This window comes from Prunus persica, chromosome G8, assembly GCF_000346465.2.
Source record: "Prunus persica cultivar Lovell chromosome G8, Prunus_persica_NCBIv2, whole genome shotgun sequence".
NCBI lineage: Eukaryota > Viridiplantae > Streptophyta > Magnoliopsida > Rosales > Rosaceae > Prunus > Prunus persica.
The window spans coordinates 499,996-514,868 of NC_034016.1; the positions used below are offsets into that span (position 1 = coordinate 499,996).

A 14,873-nucleotide genomic window follows, 5' to 3' on the forward strand; every position below is an offset into this window, starting at 1 on the left:
ACGCAACAGACGTGCATCATATTGATCACTGCTATACCCATATTCTGTTCTTATGGGACTTTAATCTGTGTAGTGTATTATCAATGTATCCAACTTGCAATCTGTAAAATTTGCGTTAATAATTCATGGATACATACAAGCCATTCTTTTGGAACGGACTTATCTTCCCATTTGGTTGCCTTTCAAGATAAAATATCAAATAAGTATATAAGCATAAAACAACACAAGTATTGCTTACATCCTTAGGTGGGAGAAACTTTTCTCAAGTATCATTCAAGCTCGTATCGGCCCAGTAAATATAATATAGCGCTTGATGATCTAGTTATATCCTGCAAGAGCAAAATCACAACTCTTTTCTCTGTCAAAAACAAATAACCCTCAGAGTTAGGATCACTTCATGGATTTTTTCTTCAGATGTTCATTCTAAAGAAATAAAATCTCTTATGAACAGAGAGTTACAAAAAGAGAAAAAATGCAAAAAAAATGTGATATTGATTGCAAGGTAAGGTAAGCAATCAGGGAAGGAAGTTGGTGGGAGCAGACAATAAGCTCTCATATCTCCTAGTCTAGAAGGACTTCCGGAGATTAGAGCATAAGATCGCTTTCACAGTTTCCTGATGTAGCGGAAACGTGATCAGGGATAGTCTTACTTCCTGAATGGATGATCAGAGATAGTCTTGCTTCTCGGGCATATTGAGTGCTCACTGATAAGAAAAATAAGTAGATATCGCATCACTAGGTATGGAGTAAAATGGATGTCTTCTGCAAAGAAAATTTCGTTAATAACACATTTATACACAAATACAATGAATAGGTAGAACCGGTGAATTTCAAATTAACCATAGGAAAATTGCGAGATTCTCGGGATACTTTTGAAAAAGTAGCTCCGTGAAATCCGTAAAGCAAGATCGGCTTTAACGAAAATAATACTTGAAAACGCCGAAAGTGCCGACAAACATTAATGGAGGCCGCGTGAAGTTTTGGAATCTGGAAAAGAAAAAGAGAATATAGGGATCTGAGATAATATTGGGATCCTGGAAACTGTAGCCATCCTCCTATAGATATTGCCTTTGCAAAACTTGATTGGAGCAACTGCGTTTCAACTCAACTTCCTTCATTTTCTGAAACTTTAGTTTTCCTAAGACTTTCTTCGAACCCTTCTTAAAAATGGCTTCCTCTTCTTCCTGCCCAAATTATTTCAATTTAAATGATGCTCCCACAACAAACAGTGACGCCAAAGTTTGGCGTCCATCCTTTGTATCCCAAAATCGTCATCTCACAGTTAATGATTCAGTGATGATGAATGATGCTACTGCTGTCATAGTAGCTAGGAATTTCATTACTCCAATGGATGAAATGCTGTTAACAGGGAGGTCTGAGGAAGAGGCTATTGATGACTCAATGGCTTTTAGCATTCAGAGTGCTGCTTCTGTTTCTAACATGGCTGATCGTTTGCGTACCAGAGCAAACGAGGTTGAGAGGCTAACAACTGAAAATTCGTCTCTTCAAAGAATGCTTCATGAGTCTCAACAGGAGGTTGAGAAACTTAAAGGAGAGAATAATTCCTTGTTGAAACTGGTGAGTTCGTACTCCGTTGATACACTGAGAATGCTAGACATGCTGCAGGTCTCCAATGAAAGAATTTTGGGAGACCACGAGAGGCTCATGGCTAAGCTTAAGAGGCGCCGTCCTCTTCCTTCAGAGGCTTCCAGAACATAACGTAATTTTATAGATTTTACAGGGCCTGCACCTTCATTGCAGGTGGAAAAAATCTATCTGTTGTATGTTCTTGTTATAATAATTGCGCACATTCTTAAACTTGCACTTGTGATTTTTACGTCTTTTCAAAATGACGGTTGGAACCTTGTGCCTTATAGGTTCAAATAACCACATCGACTCTCCCAAATTTCATATTTCAACATATGGAACTTTTGGCCTGGGCTAAACACAAAACTCAAAATTTATTCGCCTTTTTCAAATAGACATGAAATATGAATTGAGTAAAAGCCACACTAATATCTCATATATTTGGGTTCATGAGCTTCCGCCCAGATATAACAAAATATGTGGGGAGCCTCAATTCATCATTCTCTTATGCCAAAGAAATATGTGGCGTACCACAATTTGCAATAATACCTCAAGGGTTGTCCATTTAATTGTTGGAACTTCAGGTTCTCAACACTGTTAGATTTTGAACCTCAAGCCAAAATCACATATTCTCATGGTATGGACATTTTTACAATTTTCTGTACGTATTTCTGGACTTCAAGCCCTTACATAATTGTCCATATTTTGAGGAACTTCTGGCATCTCATTTAATTGCTCATCCATGAGTTTAAGGAACTGCAGGTTCCCTTTTGAATAGTGATGGTTTATCCAAAATGGTTAATATTTATGTATACGTCACTATTCATATATCCGGTACTATTCATCAAGTCATGAATACGTATCTATTCATGTGGACAGTACATTTGCCAGTACAGTTATCATCCATGTGTACGGCATTATGAACCAATACGGTACTGTTACATCATTAAGGAACCTCAGGTCCTTATTTACATGTCATGGATCAAGGACCCTCAAGTCTAATCACATGTTTACAAATATAGTACCGGAGAGACTGCCATCTCTTATATTAATATCATCATCAAGGATCTTCAAGTCCTGATGTAATTGTATGATGAGGATCAAGGAACTTCTGGTCCTGATCTGCATACTGTAAAAACTCATCATACAGCACAATTAATCCATAAAATAAATTGCTGGTAAATAAATTACTGGTATGGACGATAAACCCACACCATACTTTAAATAAAATTAAATGTGCGGTAAATTAAATTCATAAATTAAATTGCTTGCTGTATGGACGTTAATCCCGCACCATACCTTAAATAAAATTAAATGTGCGGGAAATTAAATTCATAAAGTATGAGGGTTAATTCCACATCATACTTTAAGTAAAAGTAAATTTGCGATAAAGTAAACGTGCTTGTATGGGCACTAATTCTGCTCCATACATTTAAATAAAAGTAAAGGCGTGGACGATAAACCCGCACCACCCTTTTAAATAGATACTGTTGTATAGGTAATAAACCTACACCATACAGTAAATAATGTACAGTAAAGTAATTTCATAAAGTATGAGAGTTAATTCCACATCATACTTTAAGTAAAAGTAAATTTGCGGTAAAGTAAAGGCAATTATTGGTGGGTTCTTATTAACACCACGATCAAATAACATAGTAGATAATATTATTATCTTTTGTGGAAGGCATCATTCTTGTCTCTCAAATTAAATGCTTTCCACCTGTAATCTGCACACCTGCACCAATTGGTTTATTAAATACTGTAGAGAAATAATAAAGTAATAGAAAGCATAAGGGGCATAGAGCTTATTGGATTTTTCCAAGAACAGGTGGGTGGGGGCTGCGATCATGCGCACTCGACAACATATCGTGTGCCTATGCTGCTGTGCTTCTATGGAGCTCCACGTGAGTGATCTTTTTCTGAGTGCCCTTGCTGAGTGATCTTTTTTTTTAAATTTATTATTATTTACTTTTCTTTCTTTCGATGGGTTTGTTGTTGGATCTTCTTTTGCTTTCATCATTGCCGCATCTTGAGGAGGCAGCTCACAAGATAACAACATATGGTCTGCAGAAACAAACTAGCGGAGGAGGAGGAAAGTGAGAGTGATTCAGATTCAGAGGGAGGTCTTGGAAGCCTCGAGATCGGCAGCCTTCTTGAGAAAGTTTTGTTCGTCGTCCTCCAGAACCATCTGAATAGGGGATGAGCCGAGCCCGTCGGCAATGGCCCGCATAATCTTCTTCATCTCCTCCCTGAACTCCTCGAGATCCACCGTCCCGCTCTGGTCGGTGTCGAACTTGTTGAATATGGACTCGTAGAGCTGAGTTAGCTGATCCGGTGGGGTGGTCACGTCGATGCCGAAGTGGGCCTCAATCAGCCTCAGCGACACAAACGCTTTGCGTAGCTCTGCCCGCGACAGAACGTCGTCGCTGTTGCCTCCCATGCACAGAAAAATACACATCTGCCAGTAAGAGAGGGATTTGATTCTTTCACTGACGACAAGCCACTGGGCGCCGTAACCGACGAGGCCCTCGACGGGGCCGATGAGGAGGATGAGCCAGGTGGGGAGCTTGTCGGAGGCGAGGCCGGCGAGGAGGCCGAAGGCTTTGCCGATGTCTTTGGCGACGGAGAGGCTGTTGAGCTCGAGTTGGTTGAGGTTCAGCAGGCTGAGCTGTTGAGCGACGGAAAGCTGAGCTGAGCTGCTATGATGAAGAACATGACGAACAGATAAAACCACATGAGGAAAGTGTTCCTGTAGCAGGCTTCTGCAATCCCAGCTAGGGAAACCACCATGATCGAGACCCCGATGATGATGTTGTTGGCTCTGCCGCTCAGCCATATGCCCCCTCCAAGGATTGGGATTGAGAAGTTGAGCATCGGCGATGTTCAGAGGCTTCAGTGGGAATATCTCTACAGCTATGGGAGACAGAGAGAGCCGAGAATTCCGGTTGATTTTGGTCTCTGGGTTTTATCAGAGAACTCAGCTGGTTAGAGCTTCGTGCTGATAACGTGTTATAAACTAAATAGAAATTGGAGAGGGAATTGAGATAGATCAAGTATAGAAATCTGATGTTTCTCCTTGAATGTTTTTCTCACTCATGTGTGTATATTACAAGTAGGGGGAAGCCTTATTTATAGGCAAGCATCTTCTAATGGAGGTGGGCTCCACCTTATATATTTACAACAGCTATAGGTAATAATAACAGAAGCACCAAAAAAATATCAAAACTGTTGACTGGTAGGACCAGCAGTCAACGCAAACCTTGACCCTAGAGGGGGTACAAGAAAACTAGGATCAAAGTGCGTGAGTTGGGTTGGAGATATGGAAGAACACGGTACTTGCATTGATTTGAATCCTTGTTACAACTGGTTTGCCAATTATACAGGAATAGAGCTATTGACGCAGCACAAACAACAAAGGTTTCAAGCGAAACCTTGAGTAACAAGATATCTGGATTCCACCAGAAATTAAGAGGAATTCTCTTTGGAAAATTGTATTAAAAACTGAGGTAATAAAAAACGACAGACCAACCTGTCTAAATACATCATTCTCAACCCTTGAACTACCAGGGGAGTTATTACATTAAAACTGAAAAAAACAGACTTAATTCGGAGACTTAACTACGTAACTCCGAAACTGAAAACAGAATTTGTTCGGATAATTAACTGAAAACTTTGAAAGCAGTTTTGGAAGGCCAAACGACCTCAGAACGCCAAAATCCATCATACATCACGGCAACGCTTTGAGTTTGACTCGTGGCGTCGTTCCCTTTTCGAAATGGTATTTTGCGTCCTAATCGGAGCTCGGACGACAAATCTGCAAATTCCTGCTACGTCCTTTTTTTTAGCTCAACCGCGATAAAACCTGCCATCTGTTCTACATCAGCTATTCTAAGTGAAAAGAAAGAGTCAGTCTCCTTCTCCCTTCTTTTGGTCTTCTATTTAGAGCATCTCCACCCATAAGGGCTAAGTCTAGGGCAAGGGCAAGCAAGGGCTGCCACTATTCACGTGAATAGTGTCAGGCTTGCCATTTGTGGTTCCATCCATGAGGGCTAAGTCTAGGGCAAGTCTAAGGCAATTACTATTCACTTAAATTTATTTTATTTTATTTATACTTAAACCATTGATTTTGATAAGCTTTTCGGATAAGATTTTCAATTCCCAAGTGTTAATATTTATCGTAAAATCCTCACCTAAAAATCAAGATAACATTTTCGGACAAAATTTTGAAATTAAATTGGTGTGGAAAGTGAATAATATTGGTAGGTATGTATAGAAAAAAATTTCAGAATTTTTTGATATATTTTTTTAAAATTTTTGATTTTTTGTTCAATTTTTTAAAGCCAAAAATTGGACAATCGTTGGATTGTGCAATATTTTTTGATCGGAGGCTCCAGGAGAAGCCACATGGCTTGTAACTATTGGGCAATGTGGGCTAGTTGGGTCCAACAGTAATAAAAAATTTGAAAATCAGCTGCTGACATCATGCTGATGTCAGCAGCCCGAGGGCAACAGCCCAGGCAGAATTAGCCTTTGGGCTTGCCCAGGCTGGTGGGACCCACCATTTGCCCTGGCTCATTGTTGTGCGCTGGAGCTGGAATGGGCTGCCAGGGGGGCCTTTTGCCCAGGTTTGGTGCAGCGGTGGACATGCTCTTATAGGCAGGTGAAGCAGGTGGTTTGCACTGCCATTGCATGATCTAGGGAGGGGGGAGTAGCCCACTAGACTGAGCATGAAAAGTCTGGCAACCCGTCACATTTGAGCAAAGGCCTAAATTATAATGACTAAGCAGGTCAGATCATTAACACAAAGCATTATTGCTCTTCATTGGATCCAGAGACTCTCCCTTCACCAATGAAGGTGATGTGAAGAAATCCATCTTCATCCTTATTTTCCTCATCGATGGTAGACATCAAGGCATCTGTAACATTGAAAGATTATTACAATCACAACTAATTTGGTAACAAGTTATTATTATGGCTAAAACAAAAATGCGTTGCAGCTCACCAAATGGAGGTTCAGTGTTCCTGCAAAAGACAAATATACGTTTTTTCCTGCTGACTCTGATACGCGTCCGAATAAAAGAAACAAAATCTCGAAGAGGCATATCACCATACTCTAGGAATCTGCAATCAGAAATGAAGTTGGAGTTTGCCCATTGAAGTAAATAAGTACATTTTCTTTCGGTATGCAATTCATATATACTGATGTCGTCTTCTTCTTTTTTTTCTGACAGATTTCGGAACATATATCAAAAGCCTAAGCAAAAAAGGAATTGGAAACTAACTTCTTCATGTCTGTGTCAGGAATGTCACTCCTTGGATCCTTTTCCAGAGTCAGCTGCAGGGAGGCTCAAATTAAACAGAGTATATCCACTGGATGCATAGGAAGTGTTTAATGCGGCAAAATTCTTACTGGTATACAATTTGGATGTTTCTCCCTCAATTCCCCAGCATCTAAAATAATGCGGTGTTTGTATATATTCATCCGATTCCTGAACATAAATCAAAAGCATAAATGAAAAGGGAACAAGCCTATTCCATTGTAGCAATACAAATCAAGATGACTAAAGCAATACAAATCAAGACCCTATCCAGGTAAGTACGTTTTCAGATGCTCATCCTTTTATATTTATACGTGCCCACCTCAACCCTCTAGCCGATGTGGGACAAGTACATGCATATTGGTTTTACTAATTGTGCTTGTATTGCAAAGCAAGTTCCTTGGTTTCACTAATGGTCGTTTGAAAGCTGCACTTGATTGCGGGACAAATTCTAAAGGGAGCAGATTGTTTAACAGAGTAGTCGATTCGCTCATCCTTTGATTCACACAACGTATTTTTTTTGTTTGAAATATATAAGATCTACAATTTGAAGGGTATTTATTACAAATTATATAGTGGCCGAATTTTTCATTTGTGTTTTTCAATATCTTTTTATTTATACTTTTTCCATTCCGTATTTTACTAACTAAAAATATTTTAAGAGTAATGCTACACTTACCACATGTTTATCCCACATTTCTATACCATATGATGTGGCATATCCATATTATATGTCACATCAATTAAATCAATGAAGTGTATTTTAATTAAGATAATTAGAAAAAACAAATATTAGAATAAATCATAAACGAAAAGAAAATATTAAATAATTTGAAGAGTAATGCTACACTTACCACATTTTTATCCCACATTTCTATACCACATGATGTAGCATGTCCATATCATGTCACATCAATTAAATGAATGAAGTGTATTTTAATAAATAAAATTAGAAAAACAGAAACTATTATTTTACATGATGTGATATGTACACATCAGCTGCCACATCATGTAATATGAAACTGTGGCATAAAAATATGGTAAGACTAGTATTATTCATATTTTAAAATGTCTTATTTTAGTTTGGTTTAAAGAGGATCATAATTCTCTTCAAAGTGTATGTTTTGCCAGGATCTTCCATGGTCAATAAGGAGACCCCCCCGACATGTTTACGAGGACCAAATAAAAAAGGCCATGATTTTGGGCCACCACAGGAACAGAAAATTGAAATAAAATATGTCTGGAAAAATATTCAACTAGCTTTGTTGGGGTGCGCCAGGCCCATGCTGTAGTGCAACGCTTGGGCGACACGCGAGAGCCTCAATAGCAAGCTACTGTAGCGGACCCTTCCCTTAAAGAAATTAATTTAATATCGTGTGGGCCATTGGCTCACGTATCAGATATTAAACTGATAAGAACAGATACTACACTTGATCTTAGCCAAAAGGCCGAGAAAGGTATGAATTGAACAACTGCGTGCTTCGCATTTTATAAGCCATTTCGCTGTTTAGCTCTCTAGTTCGATGTGGGACAAAATAACGCAAGGATAATTGATACATTCTCTCATCCTTTCGTCCTCTTGTGTGTGAAGGCAAATTCAACACATCATTCATTTGGGGCAAATTCCTAATTTGTATTTGATTACTGTATTGGATGGTCCAGAGAAGAAGTTTGACAAAAATTAAAATAAAATTGATATCACTTGAAAAAAAATATATAAACATATGACAAGGACAATAGTGGAGGTGGCAATAATATATACTTCGACGTTGATGGATGGAAACAGCGGCCACAACTAGAGCAACAGTTTTAGTGATTGGTGATAGAAATGATGGTGATGGTGGAGGGAAATCACGTTGTCTATTAAAATGTCGGTAGGGTCTTATCACTGAGTTTGATTGGTTATAATATATTTTATACAAGTGATATTGAAAAGTGGGAATTGAACATAGAATTTCATGTGCATAGTAAATATTTCTAACAACTTAAATTACAAGTCTCTTGTTTCTATAATTTCTTTTTATCCTAACTTCATTTGGAAATTATTGAAACTTGACTAATGAGATATCTAAATTTCATCAAGACATAAAAATTGAAAACCCTAGCCCCCTCTCTCCAAGAAAACACTTTACAAACGTTTTCACTTTGAGAGGAGAGGAAGCCATTATCCTAACTTTATAAGGAAATTATTGAAACTTGGCTGACGAGATATCTAAATTTCATCAATGCATAAAAGATGAAAACCCTAGCCCCTTCTCTCCAAGAAAACACTCTATAAATGTTTTCACTTTGAGAGGGGAGGAAACCATTGTTCTTCCTCCCCTCTCCTCTTCTCCCTTTCTACCTTCTCTCATTTTCAGAGACAGAAGGATTCCCCTATTTGTCTTCGTTTTGTAAATGATTTTGTCTCAACGTTAGATCTTCACCACAATTCTTTTTGCAGTTTGTTCATGTTTGGAATAAGTCAAAGAGACTTTTTGAGTTTTTTGTGTAGTTTTCACATCTCATTTTGTGAAAGTTTTTCATATTCCTTTGTGATAGTTTTATTTGTATTGTTATGGCTTGGTTTTTTCAAGCTTTATCTATTTTTGGTTGTTTTGAGTTTGCACTCTTAGTTGGGATGCTTATGCCAGAATTTCTTCGATTCTACATGATCGTTATTGGAGGAGCCTCGTATTGTCATCATTTTGATATTAAAACACTCCGTTATTGTAATGACCCTTGTGGCTAGTTTGTATTGGCCCTTTGTGGCTAGTGACTTTTTTAGTTGAATTACGAATGCAATTCCAAAATTTCAAATTTTAAAAATAAAAATAAAAAATTCAATTTTCTAAATCCCACTCCAAAATGTTAAAAAGTAAATGTGAACCGTGCATTAATTTATGTCCAGCACACCAAACATGACATGCCATTTCTTCTTAAATACGAGCAGCACCCGAGTTGCTTGAGGGCTGTGAACATGTTGGCTAAGAATACCACACAAGTGAATTGTGGCCTATAACAAGTTTTGAGAAATTGTAATACCTATGCCATCACAAGTCACGTACATAAAATTGGTGGTCCACATACCTACTCACAATTAATTTTCTGATAATTTCTATCAATATAGTGTTAAGTCAATTGCGCGCATAGCTGATTTAGACGATTTTTTTCTTCGAAATCGGTAAGTTTTATTAATAGGAAGCCAAAACACTTACAATGTTATCCAGAACTTTAAATTCAGACCAAGTTCTTCAAAGCCAATGTCTCGTTCATTAGTTGTTGGTAGTAATCCTCATTCATTAGTTGGGTGTTGTAGAAAAGTATTACAAGCTACATATGGATCTGGATCTAAAGTTGAGCCGACAAGCTTGACCATCCTTGTCTCAACCTTCTCTACCTCCATTGCTCTTACTTTACTCAATTGTAGATAAGGTTCCACTTTGGGAAATTGCTTCTTTCGTTGCTTTTTTCCTTCAAGTTGGTCAAATTTAATCGAGTCAAACTCAAACCTATCTCACATGTCCTATAAAAATGCCCATTGCCTTTTACTTGACTCCCAGTTTCTCCAAACCCATTTTGCCAAATTTGGAACTTCTTTCTCAGAAACCCGAAAACATGAACATGAAGAAGCTGTCCTTCCTCTTGCTGGCTATCCTCACCCTCCGGTGCCTCAAGCCCATCTCAGCAGCCTGCCACGTGGACGACGAAGCGGGTCTACTTGCCTTCAAATCGAGCATCACAGCTGACCCATCCAACAAGCTCAGCTCATGGAAACCGGGTACGGACTGCTGCACATGGGCGGGCATAAACTGCTTAAACAATCGGGTCACAAGCCTCTCTCTCGGGGGTCAACCCGACCAACCCAACACCTTCTTATCGGGTAAAATCTCACCCTCCCTCGCAAAACTCAAGTTCTTAGACGGCATCTATCTCCAAAACCTCAACCTCTCGGGTCCATTCCCGGATCTCCTATTCGGGCTACCCAACCTCCAATACGTCTACATCGAACACAACAGGCTGTCGGGTCGAATACCCGATAAGATCGGCAACTTGACCCAGTTCGGTGCACTCAGTTTTTATTACAACCAGTTCACCGGTCCAATCCCGAGCTCAATCTCCAAGTTGACTCGGTTGACGCAGCTCAACCTGGGCGGCAACCTCTTAACCGGGTCAATACCATACGGCATTAAAAACCTCAAGAGCCTCACCCTGTTCAATCTCGAGCAAAACGGTTTGTCTGGTCCCATACCCGATTTCTTCAGCTCATTTTCGGAGCTCCGAATTCTCAGACTTTCACGGAACAAATTTTCCGGGAAAATCCCAGCTTCAATTTCAGCTTTGGCGCCAAAACTGGCTTACCTTGAGCTCGGTCACAATGCTCTGACGGGTCAAATCCCAGATTTCCTTGGAAATTTCAAGGCCCTTGACACCCTTGATCTCTCACACAATGGCTTCTCGGGAATTGTGCCCCAGAGATTTGTGAATTTGACCAAGATTTTTAACCTTGATCTTTCTCATAATTATCTCACCGACCCATTTCCACAATTGAAGGTGAAGGGCATCGAGTCCCTTGATTTGTCTTACAACAGCTTCCATTTGAATCAAATTCCCAAATGGGTTACTTCATCGCCAATCATTTACTCTCTGAAGCTTGCGAAGTGTGGGATTAAGTTGAAATTGGAGGACTGGAAGCCTGCAGAGACGTATTTCTATGATTTCATAGATTTATCCGAGAACGAAATTACGGGCAGTCCGATTGGGTTGCTTAACAAGACTGATTTCTTGGTGGGTTTTTCGGCTTCGGGAAATAAGTTGAAGTTCAATCTGGAGAGCTTGAGGATTGTGAAGACGCTGAAGCAATTGGACTTGTCCAGGAATTTGGTTTTTGGGAAAGTGCCTAGTGGAGTTTCAGGCCTTGACAGATTAAATGTGAGCCACAACCATCTGTGTGGACCACTTCCAGCCACCAAGTTTGCTGCTTCAGCGTTTTTGGGGAACGATTGTCTTTGTGGTGCTCCACTGGCACCATGTAAGTAAAGGAAGATTGCCTTGCCTTGCCTAGCGAGCACATAACAATAAGCTTGAAGGAAATAAAGGGCAGGGAGAGAAGTTGGGAGAATAAACAGAGCAATGTCTCTCTCCTTATCTTGTATGTCAATGTAGAGTTAATCTTATTAGCAGTTGAAACAAAAGCAAAGGAAAGGTAATGAAAAAACCAATGAACTTTGTTGTTGGAGGAACCTGAACTCATAGACCGGGAGTATTATCTTATAACAATATTTTTAACATAACAAATTGGGATTCATATAATCTCATCATCTTCTTCTTCTTCATCTCTACCTGCCTATACAAAATGAGATATGCACACGATGCCATCCATTAGTATACAGAGGTATACCATGCCCACACAACCTCAGATCAATCAATATATATTCTGTGAGCATTCTTCAAATCAATCAATACATTACATACATTCTTCCATACAACTGGGGAATTATGCATACAACGCTTCTCTCACAAATATCCGAAACACGAGACTTGTACTAATATCATGTGCAGAATCACCATAAAGCTAATAACGCAGAGGATCACCAATAATCTCCACAAGAGCATATGCCGGCGGCAAAATGGTGGAACCGCTTAGAGTCTCGAATTATGATAGTTCGCTTCTCGATCAAGGATATGAGTTTTGCAGTGCTGTGACAGTCACCACAGATTCTAAGGTTCTTAGTAATAATTATTGGCATGCCAGCATTAGTCACCAGAAGCCCAAATGCAATGGCTAGTTTCTCACTGTGCTTACTGATCATATCTTCTTTCACTGCCTGTTCAACATCATGAAGAATAAACTCCGTTTTCGACACGAATCCAGCCTCCCGAATCTTTCCTATCATTTCTTCCAATTTGGTGTATATCTTCTCTGACTCCGGATGAGATCGATCACCCACAGCAAATCTATGAATTTTATTTCCATGTTCGATAAAACTGCATCCAGGGTTTCTGATGAGACCTTTCTCCTTCATCAAAGCCCTCACCTTTGAAGCATCTCTCCACAAACCAGCTGCAGAGTACATATTTGATAGCATGATATAGTTTCTGGAATCTGATGGGTCCAAAGAAAATAATCTCTCTGCTACTTCCTTCCCAAGTTCAATGTTGCCATAAACCCTACAAGCACCGAAAAGGGCCCCCCAAACAGCAGAGTTTGGCTTCAACGGCATACGTTTAATCAGCTCATAAGCGTCATTCAGAAGCCCAGAGCGACCCAGGAGATCAACCATGCATGAATAGTGATCCAACCTAGGCTCAATTCCATAAACTTGAGACATAATGTCGAAGTAATTCTTTCCCTCCTTGACAAGCCCTGAATGGCTACAAGCACTTAGCAAATGAGTGAAAGTGACGTGATCAGGCTCCACACCCACCTTAACCATGCCTTCAAAGAGCTCCATTGCTTCTCTCCCATTCCCATGCACAGCATTGCCTGCAAGCATTGCAGTCCAAGCTACTTTGTCGGGATTATTTACCTCCCCGAAAACCTTCAGTGAATAATTTAATCTCCCCAACTTTGCATACAAATCTAGCAGTCCAGTTGCAACTGTGGCATTTGCATAGAGACCGCATTTCGTTATCAAACCATGGACACCCTCTGCTAGTTTCTGTAAACCTAGATTCTCACAAGCTTCAAGCAAGGACAGCACAGTGCCATCATCAGGATTAATTCCAGCCCTTCTCATGAGATTAAAATAACCCACTCCATCTGCTGCACTCCCATTTTGAGCATGAGATACAATCATTAAATTCCATGATACTATATTCCCTACAGGCATTGTCTCAACCAATCGACAAACTGCATCCAAATAGCCTGACTTTCCATACAAATTAATAAGAGAATTAACAAGCTTAACTTCCCACAGCACACCCAATTTCAGTGCAAAGCCATGAATGTACTTTCCTTCATCAACAGCTCCCCTGCTAGCACAAGCAGAGGTTATAGATATAAGTGTAACCTCATCGGGTTCTATTCCCATTTCAAATTTCATCCTAAAAAATGCATCCAAGCATTTATCTACATACCCTCTTCGCGAAAACCCCGAAATTAAAGAATTCCAGGAGATCAAGTCCTTGTTGGGCATTTCATCGAACAAGTTGCGTGCATCATCTGCACGACCCAATCTAGTATAACAAGAAACAAGCTGATCGCCAATGAACCCATCAGTATAATTGAAAGATTTGATGACGCAGGAGTGAATTGCACGGGAATAGGAGATTGAAGAGCAGGAGCTTACAGCAGAAATTAGATATGAAAGAAGACTGTCTGGATTTGGATGTGAGGGAAATTGGACAGAGGACTGGGGAGAAAGAAGAGCATTGTGAAATCTTTTCTGGGTGAAGGGTTTGCAGAAACGTTGTGGGTTTTGAATTTGATGGAAGTAGAAGAAAATTCTGGACTTGAAGAGAAAGCCGGGGAGAGACTGGAGAGAGGATAACAGAGATGATGAACAAGAAGCTACTGTTATCATCTCCCATCATTCAATCTTTGTTTGCTTGGTGTATTTCTTGTATAGAGTTAAATTTGTGATGGTAGCTGTTGAACCATAAGGAAGGGAAATGGAAATGAACAAGACGATGAACTTGTCTGTTGTGTGGTAAAAACACAGTTAGCAACAGTACCACAAAAACAAGACGATGAACTTGTCTGGATTATGGCATTCTGCAAGATGGCACATGTTTTTTTTTTTTTTTTTTTTTTTGGGTACATTTTCATGACACAATTTTATTATACAATATGGATTGAGCAGGAGTCCCCATAGCTGTCCCATTTCTTGGAGGCTAATGTTGAAGCCAATTCTTATTCTTATTATTATTATTTTAATTAATGGATACGGGTGCATCAAGTTATAGTTATGATTTCATCAACATATACAATAATAATACATGTCTACTAGATATGGAAATCCCACCTCAGACCTGTTCTGAGATTAA

The 14,873-nt window shown here is 39.5% G+C and overlaps 2 protein-coding genes across 2 annotated transcripts; one reads left to right on the forward strand and one right to left on the reverse strand.

The window, feature by feature from the left end:
• LOC18768711 (probably inactive leucine-rich repeat receptor-like protein kinase At2g25790) lies at nucleotides 10,166-12,178 on the forward strand. Its single transcript, XM_007200937.2, has one exon. The coding sequence runs from the start codon at nucleotides 10,419-10,421 to the stop codon at nucleotides 11,922-11,924; it is 1,506 nt and encodes a 501-aa protein (XP_007200999.2). The 5' UTR covers nucleotides 10,166-10,418; the 3' UTR covers nucleotides 11,925-12,178.
• Nucleotides 12,142-14,820, reverse strand: LOC18767489 (pentatricopeptide repeat-containing protein At5g40410, mitochondrial). Its single transcript, XM_007200022.2, has one exon. It carries the CDS (start codon nucleotides 14,408-14,410, stop codon nucleotides 12,476-12,478), a length of 1,935 nt encoding a protein of 644 aa, XP_007200084.2. The 5' UTR covers nucleotides 14,411-14,820; the 3' UTR covers nucleotides 12,142-12,475.

Coding starts and splice junctions, on each gene's coding strand:
- LOC18768711 (XM_007200937.2), top strand. CDS start 10,419: ATGCCCATTGCCTTTTACTTGACTCCCAGTTTCTCCAAACCCATTTTG.
- LOC18767489 (XM_007200022.2), bottom strand. CDS start 14,410: ATGATAACAGTAGCTTCTTGTTCATCATCTCTGTTATCCTCTCTCCAG.